Source organism: Diabrotica virgifera, chromosome 10 (assembly GCF_917563875.1).
Source record: "Diabrotica virgifera virgifera chromosome 10, PGI_DIABVI_V3a".
NCBI lineage: Eukaryota > Metazoa > Arthropoda > Insecta > Coleoptera > Chrysomelidae > Diabrotica > Diabrotica virgifera.
Genome location: NC_065452.1, coordinates 139,644,226 through 139,662,028, shown reverse-complemented (window position 1 = coordinate 139,662,028; position 17,803 = coordinate 139,644,226). Strand labels below are relative to the sequence as shown.

General features: G+C 31.7%; 1 protein-coding gene across 4 annotated transcripts; it reads left to right on the top strand.

The window, feature by feature from the left end:
- The first annotated feature begins 725 nt into the window (after positions 1–725).
- Positions 726–15,746, top strand: LOC126878467 (uncharacterized). 4 transcript variants are annotated; one of them, XM_050641211.1, is made up of 3 exons: positions 726–923; positions 10,200–10,442; positions 14,029–15,746. In XM_050641211.1, the coding sequence occupies exons 2-3, from the start codon at positions 10,200–10,202 to the stop codon at positions 15,322–15,324; spliced, it is 1,539 nt and encodes a 512-aa protein (XP_050497168.1). In that variant the 5' UTR covers positions 726–923; the 3' UTR covers positions 15,325–15,746. The 4 variants fall into 4 exon arrangements, with proteins under 4 accessions (XP_050497168.1, XP_050497166.1, XP_050497169.1 ...); XM_050641209.1 differs by having other exon boundaries at positions 10,200–10,445; XM_050641212.1 differs by lacking the exon at positions 726–923 and adding an exon at positions 1,108–1,265.
- The last annotated feature ends 2,057 nt before the right edge of the window (positions 15,747–17,803 follow it).

Below are 17,803 nucleotides of genomic sequence, written 5' to 3'. Positions count from 1 at the left end.
TCGAATCCTCAAAAAACTAATAAATATTTTTGAAAAATTTAAACAGATTGAAAGATTACATTATTAGGTACCGAGGGCCGAAAGCCCCTTACAATAAACAAAAGGTTTCTTTTGAATAAGATTTAAGTATTTGAAATAAAAAATTACACTCAATTTTCTCTTACTTTTCACCCTGTTTATTCAAATAAACATTATAAAGGTTTCAGGGACTTTCGGCCATCGGTAATGTAATATTTTATTCTACATTTAAATTTTTCAAAAATACTAATTAGTTTTCTTAGGATTCGAAGAAAAATAATGCATTTAAAAAGCATTAGGTACCATACCCACTTAATTTAGTTTAGTGTTAATACATAATTTCATTTAAGTTAAAGTATGTTTTGTTTTTAAAATAAAAGTTGTAGTTTCTATATAAAAAATAAAAGTTTCAATAATATTTAAGGGGCGGCATTTCGAAGGCTTGGCATCATATTGAAAAGATGTACCTACCGCGCGGCTTTGGATTATATTTTTATAGTATTTAATTGTAGAAACAACATGAAATTCGATAAATGTATAAAAAAATTAAAGGAACAAAATTGTAAATTCTTTTTTATTATTTCTTTTAAACCCAATTCAGATATACTATAAAATAATAATTAGTCCTAGCAAACGCCATAATATTATGTACCGGCGCAGTATGTCATCAACTTACTATACCTATTGCGCAGGTGGAGGGTAAGGTAACGTAAAGTTTAGACAGATGTACTGGCATAGCTTTTTATAGGAATAATTCATTTCATATTTAAAATTAAGATTTCTTTAAAATATTGATTTAAGTGAACATTTTATAAGTACTGAAATATGTAACGACATTATATTCTTTAATTTATGTCGAATTTAAGGACAAATCATTGAAAAATTATAGAATAATCCACAAAAAGGTAACTACATTTTATTTGTAATGGATGCCATTATGGGCTACTTTTGTGTGTCTAGAATGCAAGTTGTCGAGCGACTTTGATCTTTTCTTTGCCACATTAAAGACTGTTTTCCTTTAAAACATTTTATGTATTGATGTCATTATTTTGTTTATAAACATACAATTTTGTGGTTATATTTTTATGTACGTCTATAAAACAATATCACAGGTTAATACTCCACGATATTATCAAATAGTATTGTAAAAATTGTCATGTTGATCAAAAATATCTTTAAATAGTAACTTTATCAGTTGCTCCTTAACTTAAACTCTCAATCGTTTTAAAAATTCTGAAATTAAGTAGGTAGGTACCTATAACAACTACTGTTTCCATTTTTCCGTTTTTTACTAATTGTTTCAAATTGTGTCTAATTTAGTACATACTCTAGAATTTAGAATATAAGTAGAATTTACTACCTATTTTACTTGGGAAATAAGCTACATACAATTTAAGTTGGAAATTAAATTTATTTGAGGTTTGGACTTCCACTTTGGAAATCGTTATCAAAATACAAAATACCTATTAATAAATTAAACAAATTTTGTTTATGTTGCTTGGTAAAAAAATCCTTTAATAATTTAATGCTATCTGACTCATTCATATTGACAATTCAAATGATTTTGCCAATATTTTTATGAGTTGCCTTCCTGGGACGACTTTATTGGAAGATAGTTCATTTGATTACATGATCGTCAAAATTAACACCACTCTGATTTTATATGTATGTTATTTTAAAATAGTAAACTGCTTAAGAGGCCAAAACGAAATAGCTCTAGAACAATAATATAAAAAGATATAGATATAAGTATCAGTAATAGAGGTCCTATTCTATTCTACCCAGGGGCGGCTCGTGATAGTACAAGATGGTGAGGCACCCTACATTTGAGGAATATTATTAGTACGGTGTTAGATTCTCTTTAATGGCCAGAAGGTCTATTTTGTTACATTTTAACATGAGGCCATCTACAGTACATTCTGCGAAATCATGTATTACCTCATATATAAAAGCGTTCTCATCCTGCGATTTTATAAATGAATTTTCAGTTGAGACTTTTGCCATATTAATCAATCGTGCCTTTCTAGTTGTATTTCTGATATAATTTTAATCCTTTTTAGCACGGAGAAACTTCTTTCTGCAGAAGCACTTGTCACTGGCAAAACAACACAAATGCATAATAATTTAAAAACTTCTGGCATACTAAGTTTTAAATCATTATCTTGAAAAAAGTCTATCTATCCTCAAAAAAAACGTTATAGTAGAGGTTCTGATATAAGGTCGAACTGCACCGATTTGTTTAATGGATACATAAAAATTATTGGATATGTAATTTCGTATGTTACCAATTATATAATTATTATACAATATGAGAAGAGTAAAGTGTTATGTGTGGTCTCTATTACTATATGGTTGTGAGTCCTGGATGTTAAAACAGTATGACGTCAACAAATTGAATTCATTCGAAATGTGGTTGTACTGCCTAATGTTAAGAATATGCTGGGCCAGCAGAACTACGAATTAAGAAGTACTGAAAATAATGAACACACATCCTCCTCTGGTCAATACTATCAAAATTAGAAAGACGTAATTATGTAGGACACATAATGCGCTATAGGGAATTTGAGCAGCTCCAGGTAATATTAGAAATCAAGATCGAAGGTTAAAGGCATATAGGAAGAAAGAAAAAATCCTGGCTCCGAAACATCGGATATTGGATCCACACAACAGCAAATTACTTAATTCATCAAGCCCAGAACAGACAGAAATTTGTCATATTGACCGCCAACCTCAATAGAAAAGACACTTAGGAGGAGGAGGAACAATTAAAAAAACAAGGGGTGCTCGATCCAATTTTGTTCTGACTATAATTAATTAATAATTAAAAATTGACTTTTTTATAAATTTTAAAAATATAATTGATCGTTTTCGAATTATAATATACAATTTAAAACTGAAAAAAGAACGAAAGATGACGATTATCAATGATAAGGCTCAAAACACAAGTAAAAAATATTATTTTTGTAATCATCAAGTACCTAAAGTTAAGTTCAAACCCTCTTCTATCAGGTCTTGATAATAATTTTTGCCATATTTTATTCTAAAATGTAGGAAAGTTTTTCATTTTTAAGGAGGAAAGTTCCTTATGGCAAAACTGTTGATCGTTGCATTAACAACTAAAAATCAACATAAAATGACTGAAATAAGTCCAAACTACTTATCAAAACTGATAGAATAATGGTTGAGCTTGAATTTAGGTATGAACTTCGTTATTTCAAAAATGATATTTTTTACTATATTTCGAGCCTGGAAAAACGTCATCTTTCTTTCTTTTTTTAGTTTTAAATTGTTTATACATAATTCGAAAATGATCAATTTAAGAAAAAAATTACAAAAGATCTTTTTTTATTTCGAATGATCTATAAAATCTAAAATATCTGACCCGCCCGAATGTTTTTTAATTTATAAAGAAAAGTAATTTTTTAATTATTAATTAATTGTAGTCAGAACAAAATTATATCGGGCACCCCTTGTTTTTTAAAATTGTTAACAGACTAAATTACATATCCAATAATTTTTATCCATTAAACAGATTGGTGAAGTTCGACATTATACGCTTTTATCGTATCTTACACTTACTACTATGGCCAGAGGCTAGTCTCCAGGGATAGTGAAATTCGCGTTCCGAAATTAAACCTCAGTTGGAATTTTGTTGTTGGTTGCCAATATACATCTGGTGCCGTTTGACGAAACGGTAGTGTGCTAGAAAAGGCAAGAACGGCTTGCTTCATCTGTAATAATTTGAGAGAGTGAGAATGAGATGCAAAATACTCGCACGTAGGACAGAGGGCAGAGATCAGGGCTGTACTCATTTTTATGTTTTATCATAAAAATAAGGTTATTTAGCCAATTTCAAAGAGTTACTTAAATTGTATTTAAAGAATTGATGACGAAATAACGTAAATAGTCTATTGATATACTGGTGAGGCACTGCCTTATAGGACCAGCCGCCACTGATTCTACTCAAACTAATATTAAATAAAAATAATTGGAATATTCTATATTTATACAATAATGTATACCTACTTCTATGCCTAAACAAAGTTTTGTACTCATTGCATTGTTATTAACACCCTAAGCACCATGGCAGTCCTTAGGGACCAATGTAGGAAGTTCCCCATAGTCATGGAGGTCTCTAGGGGCCGCTGTGTATTAACGAAACTGCTATGACGAAATGCCTTGGCCCAGGGGCATTTTTCAATATTGTGTCTGGCGCTTAACGTGTTAAATATACTCACGGACAAAAATTTTACATATGCATGAGGAATGAAATTTTTTATGCTGCTATCCTTAGCCCCCTGTATCATAATAATATCTTTTCAGAATGCGATGTTTAAAAGTATCACATAAATGCTATAATCGGATTTAAATCTGATCTGGGCTATATACTGGCCAGTATATTGAATCTCATCAAGGTAAGAATTCACTATGCTAGCGACATGAAGATGTGCATTAGCATCAATATGTCATATCCAATATGGCTTTCAAATGGCAAAACATGATCTAAAACGTTTTCAATGTACATATCAGTTGGCATTCGCCTAATCACCTTCACATGTTCGGTACGCCCTTTCAAAGCAATACCGCTCCGTAGGACTATACCGCCACTACCAAAACTAACGCCTGTATGAGGTTACAACTGACCTACTGTTCGCCAACTCTTCTGTAGACGAAGTTTTGGTTCCATATGGTGAATGTTATGCCAGATGTAACCTTATACAGTGATAATTTTGGTGGTGGCGGCATAATGCTATGGAGTGGTATTTCTTGAAAAGGAGATACCGAACTTGTGGAGGTGATTGGCTGAATGACAGCTAATATGTACATTAAAAACATTTTAGAAGATCATGTTTTGCCAGCCATATTTATTTATTTATTATTCATTTACGGACCGAAGTCCATTAGTACATGATACAATTAAAATTTTTTACAATTAAAATGTCACACAAATTAGAAAAATAAGATCTAGTAGATACAAAATTGGTAAATACATAACAAACAATAATAAAGAATAAACTTACTTGCTCTCATTCAACAATTGAGAGCTAGAACATTTTGAAATTGACAAATACAACTTATCCTAGAACAAAGACAATAACAGTAGTTGACAAATCAGTCTTGAAATTAGAACATTAAGTTAAGTATAAATATAATTGTGTGGAAAACGCAGTAAAGTCGTTCACAAAGAAATCAATTTGCGGAGATAATGTGTTTGCTAATTTAAGAGTTTTAGAGAGATAGGAACTTGAACTATAATTTGTGCGGTTAATGACCTCGTGGAAGGTGGTCACAGAACGGGTGGTTCTTGAAGGTACATGTAGACCAATTTTATTTAAAAGTGGGATACAGAATTTATGACCATGAATTAAGTTATATAAGAAGCAAAGATCTTTATGTTGACGACGACTCTGTAATGAGTCAAGTCGAATAATTTGCAGTAAAGACTCATAACTTTGACCAGTGAGATGCATCTTATAAGCATAATAACGTAAGAATTTACGCTGAACTTGTTCGATTTTATTAATATGACAGTTATATTGAGGTGACCAAACACATGATGCATAATCTAAATGTGGTCTAACCAAAGAACAATAAAGAAATTTTAAAGAACGACCAGTCGTAAAGTCATAGCTGCATCTTTTAACAAAGCCAAGCATCCTTAATGACTTAGAAACCATGCTATTAATGTGTAGGTTGAAATTTAAGTTAGTATCAAGAATAACACCCAGATCTATAACTGAGTCAACTAATTGTAACCTAGTGTCCCGTATAAAGTAAGAATTATTCTCAAAGTGTCTTAGTCGAGTAAAAGTTATAGCATGGCATTTGTTTGCATTTAAGTCCATACCATTAAGTGAGCACCATTCCACAAGACCATTAAGATCTGATTGCAAATTGTAGTGATCCAAATCAGAGGTAATTATGTGAAATAATTTAAGGTCATCAGCAAATAGAAGAAATTGAGCAAAATTGAAGCTTTTATTTATGTCATTTATAAATAAATTAAAAAGGATAGGTCCTAAGTGGGAGCCTTGAGGTACACCCGATGTAACTATAATTTCATTAGAGAAATAATTCTTAATACGAACTATCTGCCTTCTATCTAATAGATAATTTCGAATCCAACTAAGCAGAGGATCAGAGAAACCCAACTGTTCGATCTTATGTAACAATAACGTATGGTTGACTCTATCGAATGCCTTGGAAAAATCTGTATAAATCGCATCTACCTGTTGTTTACTTTCCAATGCTTCATTTAAGAAGGAGGTATAATTTAACAAGTTCATTTCAGTTGATCTCCCCATAACAAAACCATACTGTTGTTCAATGATTACATTTTGTATAGTAGGCTTAATTTTGTCACATATTAAACTCTCGAATAGTTTAGGTATAGTATTAAGGATACTAATAGGTCTGTAGCTCTGTACCCCGCTTCTATCTCCATTCTTGAATATCGGTGATATAAAACTAACTTTCCAAACGGGAGGGAATTCACTCGTTTGTAATGATTTTTGAAAAATAAAGAATAAGGGACGAGCAAGATTAAAACTACAGTATTTCAGTAACTTGGGTGGGATTCCATCAGGCCCTGGACCCTTATGTATGTTTAGCTGGGATAATTTGGTATATACCTCTGAAATAGATAAGTCACAACCAGTAATGTTGAAACTAGTGTTAGCCCTTGCACTATTTGGAATAGGACATTCGTCCTCACTATATACTGCAGCAAAGTACTGAGCAAACATCTTGGCTATGGTAGGACCATCGGAACTGGTTTGGCCATTATGGTTTAAAGTGTTCGGAATGCTATTATTGTTCCTTTTAGAATTTACGAACCTCCAGAAGCTTTTAATGTTACTAGGAAGTGTATGTTCAACGTTTGCTACAAACTGATTGTATGCTTGACCTGATAAGGACTTGCATATCGACCTCAATCTAGAAAATTCATTATAGTCTTGAGGTAACCTGGTCACTTTAAATTTCTTATGAGCTTTCTTTTTAGCAATGATGCAGTTTCTTAACTCTCGGGTATACTATTTAGGAAAATTGCCGGTATAAAACTTTTTCATTGGTACATAAACATCGATAGCGCCATATAAGACATCATAAAGTATATTGACCATATCATCTAAACTTTTGTCTCTGAAAATTTCATCCCAGTATATTGTGTCTAAGTAATCAGAAATACCTTGAAAATTTGCTGATTTAAAATCGTAGAAAAAGCCTTCAGCTTTCATTTCATCAGTTAAAACATCTCCGCGGTTTAAATTAAAGCATAAAGGAGGGTGGAAACTATCGGGGTCAACTAATCCCTCATCAGCTTCTGCGACAATGCAATTTTCATCATGAACCAAAACTAGATCAAGTAATGAGTTTACATTATTATAGATGTTATTGCGTTGGAAAAGATTTTGATAGGAACATATTGGATATCAAATTCGTGTTAATGACGCAGGTCTTCATGTCGGTAAAATAGTGGTTACTTACCTTGATGAGATTCAATTTAAAAATTATATTGGCCACCATATAGCCCATATTAAATTTAAATCCGATTCATTTATAATAGGTTTGTTCTAGCATCAGTTTCAAACGGTTTGAAACCATCAGCGAATAGTCGACCAGCGCGAGTAGAGGGGATAGCACTGGTGACTATTATGTTATCTCACTGACCAACTATTTGCTGACGGTTTCTAACTAGTTTGACTGTTTGCTAGAACAAACCTATTATACATTAAAACATCGCATTCGGAAAAGTAATCCTATCTTTGGCACTTGGGGGCAGCACAAAAATTTTTTTGTCCGTGAGTGTATAACATGAATAAAACTAAATATTCTTTAGTAAAGTAAACTCTTCCTATATTAGCAAATAAAAGTAAAAAATGCATTTCGGAAGTGGAAATTGAAAGGTCAAAATAAGCTTTTTTTAAAGTAAAATTGTGGCTTACTCCTGATAACAATAGTAAATTGTATCAAGAAATAGAGTTCAAACAGTAAAAGTAGAGAAAAAAATCTCCTAATCTAATCTCTTCATCTAAAAAAATTCGTGTATTATGTTTCAAGGTTGTTAATAACTGCTCACAAATAGCATTTACAAATAACATGTGAGATTAGCGTATATTGGTAAACTTTAACAATACTCAAAATATAAAAGTCATGGACACTGCCAGGATTATTTTTTAGGTGCATCTGCCTCTATACATATTATTAACCAATATAAAACTATAACATTTGGAACAGAGTTGCGAGTATTAAGTACTTTTTCAAGTGCATTACACTTTCATTACCAAATATTACTTGAGTTTGTAATTAATTATAGCATGAAATAATATTGAATACCTGCTTTTTATTTTTGCTTTGTATAGTAAATAATTCTAAATATGTATACAGCTTAAAGATAAAAATTGAGAATTACTAAGAGAAACAAAACAAATAGTTAAAAGAGGAAACAACATTTTGAAGAACTAATAACGGATATAAACCAAGCTGACATTTTGAAGGACAAAATAATATATTGAAAGATAACACAGAAAACTCGATAAACGAGGAAGAACTAGAAGAAGCAATAAAAACGTTAAAGTATGGAAAAGTTCCTGGAGTGGATAAATAATAACAGAAATTATAAAAGCTTGAAAATAAAAAAATATAGAACAAATATTAAGTACTAAAAATAATCAATAAAATATGGAAAAATGAAGAAATTCGTGAAGATTGGAAAGTGTCACTAATAGTACCCAAAAAGGAGTTAAGAGAGAATGTAACAACTACCGAAGATTTACATTGGTATGTACAGGGTTATTCACTAAATTTTGACCCCCTCTAAACTGCTTTATTTACAGAATTGAAAAAAATGTAGAATACAAAAGTTATTCTATTTTTAAATTATGATTTTTTGACATATGTATCATACTAGTGACGTCATCCATCTGGGCGTGATGACGTAATCGACTATTTTTTTAAATGAGAATAGGGCTGGTGTGATAGCTCATTTGAAAGGTTATTCAATTCCCTATTCAGTAATATAAACATTAACATGATTATTTATACAGGGTATCCAAAAACATTTTTTTTAATTAAATTAATTGAATAAATAAACTTTTATTTCTGTTTTTTAACAGCAGTAGAAGATATTTTGAATTAAATAAATTACATACATTCTTCTTTTTGTGTCAATTAATTTAATTCAAAAAAATTTTTTGACGCCCTGTATAAATAATTATCTGAATGTTTATATTACTGAATAGAGAATTGAATAACCTTTCAAATGAGCTAGCACACGACCCCTATTCTCATTTAAAAAAATAGTCGATTACGTCATCACGCCCAGATGGATGACGTCACTAGTGCGATATATATTTCAAAAAATCATAATTTAAAAATCAAATAACTTTTTCATGTTACATTTTTTTCTAATTCTGTAAATAAAGCAATTTACAGGGGGCTCAAAATATAGTGAATAACCCTGTACATGTATGAAACTCTTAGAAAACATAATACATAAACAAATTATTAAGAATAATGACAGAAAACACATTAGATGAAGCACAAAGTGGATTTAGTAGTGGTAGATACAGGATCATATATTTAATTTAAAACAGATAAGACAAAAGCATAGCATTTCTTAAGCTACAAAAAACGTTCAATAGAGTACCAAGACAGAAACGATGGAAAATAATAAAAGAAAAATGAATAGATAACAAGTTACTAAGAACTATTATTAGTAAATAATTCAACATCAGATATATGTTTAGATACAATAAACGGAAGTTTAAGACAGGGAGGAGCAATTATCCCAACACTTCTAATATATGGACGATATTATTAAGAAATTCACCATAAGGAGTAAAACTGAATGTATCTGTAAGGAGTAGAAATCTCGGGTGTGTGCTGACGATCTGATGCTAATTGCAAAAACTGAAAACGGAATGAAGCTAACTATCAACAAAACAACAATTACACAGATAGGAGAAACAGTCTATAGAAGCAGAAGTCCCAATTTAAAGTTATGGTCTGGCCAGTACAGACTCACAATCATCCAGCAGTTCCACATAGTATTCAGCATGCCACGGATGTTCTTTTGGAGGAATGAGAAAATATTCCATACCTTATATGTTCAGGATTTTTTTTTCATTATTAGCATGAGTTCTGTAGATGTGTTATGCTAAAAATCTAATGTTTTTTAGATGTCAGCAGTGGATGACTCAGCTGAGAAGGAAGCTAGTGAAGTCTTACACACATTGTTATCAGTAGAGAGAATTGAAAAACAAGAGGATGTTGTAGAAAACCAAACATATCAAACTTCGACCAGTGCTGATGGACAAGAAGAAGCACATATACAGTGGCACACACCAGTGTCTATATCACATTCATTATTTTCAGCTATTGATGCTTCAGGGCACTTCACACATAATCTTGATGAGCAGCAGGTAGTTGTACATATACTTTTTCCATTGTCGTAAATTGTCACTTGTATCTCTCACGAGTTCTTCTCTTTCTTAGAATTCTCTTACATAATTCAGTGGTCGTTTGCCAAAAGCAGATATGTCCATTTTTGGTACTTTTCAGGAGAGCAAATTCAAATTTCCACGACAACCATACAGTTGCAGTTTTTTCTTAAGGCTGTATGACACTATGCATTTTCTTGTATCGTTTCTGATATGTCAAAAAAATGCATAGTGTCATACACAGATACAAGAATTTGTGTCAGACACAGATTCTTGTAAACCTGCTGGTAATAAAACGTAAAACATCTAAATATCTAACTAAATGTCATAATGGCGGCTGAAAATGGGATTATTTGTCTTGATGAATTTATTTGTATTTTTGTAGGTATTATTATTTATAAATCTTTTATTGATACCTAATATACCGTTTGGTATGGACTACTGTTCTACTAAACCATATATTTAGCTCCTAGTAAAGTTCAAACTATAACTTTGGGTTTCATGTTGCATAATTTTTTAATAGAGGAAAATACAATAGTTCCTAATTTGGATCCACTGAAGATAATTCTAATGCAAATATTTTAGCACAAATATCAAAACAAAATAAAAACACAAATAATCAACCTCAAACAGTCAATGTAAAAATTCTGGTTAACATTAAAATGTTAAAGGACATCGCACACATCTTATGGAAAATATAATGTCACTCAAATTCAATAAAATTTATACGAATAGATTCGTTTTAAATTAACGGTCAAATCTTATCATTGCGCCAACTCTTAATTATGATTAATTACGGCGCAAATTGCAATTAAAGTTTATCGAAATCACATTTTTGGAGTCAGTAAAACTGTCAGTTACAATCACTATTGCTCTGGGTGCTATTCAAAAGAGCTTAAACCCCGCTGGGCCTAAGCGGATTAGTGAAACTAATCCGCTGATTTATGGAGTACCGACAATTTGGGTATTATACAATATTTTTTCTCTCTCTAACTTATGTACGTATCCATTTGATTTCAGATTTATTTATATCAATTTCTGCTCTTATTATTGAAAATATGGAGTTGGCGCAATGATAAGATTTGACCGTTAATTTAAAACGAATCTATTCGTATAAATTTTATTGAATTTGAGTGACATTATATTTTCCATAAGATGTGTGCGATGTCCTTTATAAGTTTTTAAAAGTTTATAAATTTTATAAAATCCTTAAAATCAGCTGAAGACGCAGTACTACCATACCAATGTAACGTGACACAGGATGACAAACAAAATTTCGACCAATCACGTGCCGAATTTCATACAATTTTCGATACAAGAACTTGAATAGTGTCATACAGGGCACAAATGTATGTACAAGAAACAATACAAGAAAATGTACATAACTTTCTAATATCAGAAACGATATTAGAAATGATACAAGAACATGCATAGTGTCATACAGCCTTTATACGTCAACTCACATAAATAGCTGTATAAACATTAAACATCGTGGATATGGATTTTATGGACATCGTGGACATTTGAATTTGCTCTTCTGAAAAATATCGAAGTGGACATATCAGCTTTTGGCAAACGGCCACTTAATTTATACGGCCATATGTCAGAACCTAATTTTTCTAGATCTTCTTGTTTCTTCTATCTGTTATTGTGGATTTATGAACCTGCTACCTTTCTTCCTTTGTCTTCTTAGTTCAGGCGATACTCGTAATCTCTGGCACTTAGTCATAAAACCGTTGTACCAAACCTTGTGTTTTTCATTAAACTCTAATAAGTCCTGTGGCCTCAACGAAAAACAAACAGTTTCCTTATTGGTAGTTTTAGAAGCTATCCTGGTTCAATTATCAGTGGACCAATAATACCTGCCTCATGTTGCTGTACATTGCAATGACATAGGATGTGTATGACAGTATATTCTTCCATTTCGCACTTCCTGGCTCCTGCACCATGGTTCATTCATCTTACCTAGTTTGTATATGTGTTTTCTTAAACTACAATATCAAGTCACCAGATTGTTTTGCTGTTTCACCAAACACACAAAATGCTGCTTGTTTTTTGCCATTAGACTAACTCTGTTGTTAATTATACTACCTCTCAGTTTCATACTGGTTTATAGCGAAAGTCCTAAATACTCAAAATAGTCAAACTTGCCATATTATTTGAATTGACAGTCCGTCCGTCTTTAAATATTCTAAATAATTTGTTAATAAACTGTACCTAAACTTACGTGCATAGAAATCGGCCCACTTAAAAAGTTGGTCATTTTTGATGTCTCATATTTTCTAAACCTGTTGGCCGATTTAAGTGATTTTTTGAGCATGTTATAGCCTGATTTTTTAGCAATACCACAGTAATAATATTGTTGCCAAACAGGTAAATTTTCATTGTATACCGGGTGTAATAATCAAACTGTGTTTTTTTCTCAAAGTTCGCATCACCCTGTGGAATATTCTAGCATTTATAAAATACTCAAATTAAAACCCAACTATAGCTTCAGGTTTTCTTAACATTCTCTTTTTTGATTCATTCGTTTATGTTGGATAATAAAAGAGTTAGGTACCTTAACAACTAGACATGTTCTTCATCAATACACGGTGTTTCTAAAAAAATGCGACAAACTTTAAGGGGTAATTCTGTATGAAAAATTAATAAGAGTTGGCTTTATAAACGTATGTCTGCAAATGTTTCGTTTCCGAGATACGGGATGTTGAATTTTTCATACAAACTGACGATTTATTTACTGCTTTAAAACCAGTTGAGATATTCAAATGAAATTTGGTAGGTTTTAAGAGATAGTTATTGCGGATTTTTTTACATAAAATTAAGAATTTAATATTCACCATTGGCGTACATGCGGGTAATATGATCGGTCATTCGCGCCAATGGTGAATATTAAATTCCTAATTTTATGTCAAAAGGATCGCAATAACTATCTATTAAAACCTACCAAATTTCATTTGCATATCTCATCTGGTTTGAAAGCAATAAATAAATCGTCAGTTTGTAAGAAAAAATTCAACATCCCGTATCTGGGAAACGAAACATTTGCAGACATACGTTTATAAAGCCAACTGTTATTATTTTTTCATACAGAATTACCCCTTAAAGTTTGTCGCATTTTTTTAGAAAAGTTGTAAAAATTGTTCTTCATCAAACAGTATTGATGAAGAACATGTCTAGTTGTTAAAGTACCTAACTTTTTTATTATCCAACATAAACGAATGAATCAAAAAAGATAATGTTAAGAAAACCTGAAGCTATAGTTGGGTTTTAATTTGAGTATTTTATAAATGCTAGAATATTCCACAAGGTGATGCGAACTTTGAGAAAAAAACACAGTTGGATTGGTACACCCGGTATACAATGAAAATTTACCTGTTTGGCAACAATATTATTACTGTGGTATTGTTAAAGAATCAGACCATAACATGTTCAAAAAATCACTTAAATCGGCCAACGGGTTTAGAAAATATGAGACATCAAATATGACCAAATTTTTAAGTGGGCCGATTTCTATGCACCTAAGTTTATATTGAACTTTTAAAATTAATTCTATACTTATTTTTAGGTCATTTGGGAGGGTCACACAATAGTTGATCCGGAGAGTAATATTAATACCATTTATACTGGCCACTCTATAGAAGAATCTGAAACAGGTGATGAATCCCCAAAAGGTCCAGAAAATGAAATTAAAAAAGAAAATCCGAAGGCTAAAAAAAAGATCACAGTGAAAAAAAAGAAAAAAATAGTTAATGGTGTGCCAAATGATCCAACAAAGATAGAAGAAAGTGCTGCTCAAGTAAAAGATAGATTTAAAAGAGGTTGTGAATGTCAGGATGAAAGCTGTTTCAGAGGTTTAAATGCCGAAAGTGTCTATAAACATCGACTTAATATAGCTGAACTTACGAAAGGTGAACACGACATGTATTTAATGGGAGTCACCATGGCTTGTTTAGCAAACCCTGATACTACGGTAAGACACAAGGAACGAAGGAGGTTAAGAGCGCAGTATGTGTATCAAGGTAGAAGAGTATGTCTTGATGCTTTCTTGTATTTAGAAAACTGTACACATTATCAATTAAAAAGAATAAGAAAACATGTAATGACACACGGTGTCGCTCCTAGAGTACATGGCAATCATGGTAAAAAACCTCATAATACCTTCTCTCTAGATATTTACAGACATGCCACTGAGTTTTTGAAACAGTATTTAGAACAGCATACCGGAGAAAAAGATATCGTAAATACCAAACAGCCTATACAGCTCCCTTGGGATGTCACACGAAAAAATCTACATGATTCTTATAAAGAATATGGACAGATTCTTGAACCTGGTATTAAGTTAATGGGTTATTCAACATTTAGGCATTTTATGAAGGAACAATTTCCACATGTAAAATTCTGCAAAGTTGAACCTAAATCTTGTACCCCACATCATTCAACTAATCAAAACACTACTCATAGCAGTAACCAACAGCAGCAACAAACACCACAAGTTCAAACTGTTACACAAAATCAACAAATACAAACAGTTATTGAAAGACCTCGTGAACAGCAAATTCAAGTACAAAAATGTGTCATTACCAACGAAGTTCAACAAGTGATTCCGTTAGTCGTTGCTCCATCTCCAACTGATACTGCCAATGCTCAACATCACCAACAAACCTTTTTAGTCACTCCTGTACCGCAGTTAGTCCCCAACGCAAATGTTGTGACTCCTCAACATACTAATAACCATACTACAACAAATACATTTTCGTATCAATTAGCAAATACAGGATATGTTATTAATGAACAAGGTAATTTGGTGACTACTATGGCTAATGCTCAACATCACACACCGTATACATTTGGTAGAATGTAAATTGTAAATGTATTTCTACTCAATTGGTTACACATAAGAGTTTTCTCCTTATTACCTCTTAATCTTTATTAGCTGTAACGAAAATTAGAAGTCAGATTCATAAAAATGTTACTAACAACGACAAGAAGTGCTGATAATAAATCAATTTAAAGTGTAATTTATTCCCTCTATAATTTTGTATCTACGACCATAAGCAATGTTTTCGTCTAAACAAAAAAGCTATAGCATCATTTACGGATTTAACAAGAGTGTAAATTGTTACTGAGTTATAGATATTTCTTATCTGACAATATTGTTGTCCCTGTCGACAAAATACATACTTGTTACTTTTGTTTTTACTATTTTTATTGTAGCCATTTTATGTAACAGTTGTAAATAGTTTTAATGTTTTGTACATATGTAATAAATTTTATTTTATTCTGTTTATTTTGTTTTACCATTACCTTCTTTCGTGTCATAAGATGTTGATGGATCCTAAGTAAGACGTAAATGGGCCTAAAGTACTTCTACAAAATAAGAAAAAAGACAATCTCATTGACAACTCTCAAAATGATGTACACAGCAGTTACTAAGGACTGTCGCTTACGCTAAAGGATCGGTTTTGTGCAGGCCCCCTGTAAGGGCTACTAGCACCTGTGTGCAAAAAAGTATTTTGGCGCCCCTCAAAGCATTTTGGATCATGTTTTTTTATTTATTTTTTGAAGGTAGGTAGGTGCTTGAAATAAAGCAAAAGACTGAACTTTAGAAGTCATATTTATTTGTAGACTGAAGCAAACAGAATAAAATCATAACAAAATAAATTCTTGTTCACACTCATTTCAAGGATTTACCTAACTAATAGGGTCCAGACATGTTGATTATAAAATACTAGAAAATAACTAAAAATCACATATTTTTTAGGAACAGACGACAGAAATATTGCCTAATGTCTACATATTATAAGTACTACTTTTTAATTATGCTTAAATATTTTTTTAAAAATATGCAGATATTTCTGATAAAAAATACCTACGTGATTTATTTATAAAATCAAAAATGAAAGCTAGGTACAATAAAAAAATAAAAAATAGATAGCTATTGCAGTAGTGATATTTTCCGAGACTTTGCTATTGCAAATTCATGAATTACATTAATTACTAAAATTTATACCATCAAAAATTTCTTGTTCAATTGCTAATATTGCTAGCCTAGACAATCTTTCTTGGAGCATTGTCGATCTTAAATAATTTTTAAGGATTTTTAACTTCGAAAGAGTAATAACATCAGGTAATGAAAATATCTTGAACGCTTTTCATTAGACAAATCATTAGAGTCCATATACCTATTATCCTGATTTGTCAGTTGTTCTTCAAGAACAGAACAAAGTTTCAAAAAAATCACTGTCTCTTAATTTGAATATGTCGCTAAAAAAATCGAAAATATCATCATCATCAACACATACGCGTCCAGTGCTGGACATAGGTCTCCACAGTTCTTTCCATCTGTCTCTGTTTTGTGCTGCTTGCATCCAGTTACCGATAACATGCTTCAGATCGTCGGCCCATATGGTCGGTGGGCGTCCTCTGCTCCGTAGTGCTTATTTTCGTGCCCTCCACTCGACAATACGTTTTGTTCACAAATATTAACATATCCACCTAATAAGTCGAATCGGTTTTTTAGAGAGCTTAAAGTTTTATTTATAATTTTTAAGAAAAAACTAATTTTAAAGGCGGTTTTTGGAGTATGAGGTGTCTCATCTCAGTATTCAGTCAAACAGCTTAAATTTCCTCCTGACCGTTGGTAACGGTGGAGAGTCTTCTTCAATTTCGAGGGAGCTTCTTTCGCTTGTACAAGAATTTCTTGAAATGAAGATCTACATATCGATGCCTCAGAAGCCAATCGGTGTAAGTCAATATAAGTGTTTAAAATGAGATACTACGATGTTTCTGACAATAGTTGCAGAAATATAAGTAGTTATTAAAAACAAATAAACTGTCTGTGTTTATCATAATATGGGTAACATATTCATAAATACAAACAAGAAAACAATAATATTATTATGTATAATAATAAATGTTATATCTCATAAGTCATTTTTAGGGAGAATGTGACTTACAACGTTTGACTTGAGGCATTCTACTGGAAGTAATCAACTAAATTTCTTAGGTAGGTTAAGAAACTACTGCCTGACTTCTGACATGATCTCGCAAATAGGAATCGACACTATAACTGGATGATATACTAATACAATTTCATGTGTATTTATACCTAATCCTATTTAATTTCTCAACTTTTATTTTAAAATTAATTTTTGTTTTTTTTTGCAATTTTTGACCATGGGTTTTGGCGCCCGTGTGCATTGCACATATGGTAGCGGGGGCCCTGGTTATGTGGACTGCTCTGAATCTTCATGCTCGAGAATATTAATCATGTCAATTTTGTGAAGTTTTGGAACTTAAAGAAAATTGATAGACATAGGGTTCGATGTTCACGTAACAAA

Excerpts from the sequence above, each read along its gene's own strand:
- LOC126878467 (XM_050641209.1), top strand. The coding sequence starts at position 10,200 with ATGTCAGCAGTGGATGACTCAGCTGAGAAGGAAGCTAGTGAAGTCTTA. Across the intron at positions 10,446-14,028 it reads ATCTTGATGAGCAGCAGGTA|GTCATTTGGGAGGGTCACAC; the intron begins GTTGTACATATA and ends ACTTATTTTTAG.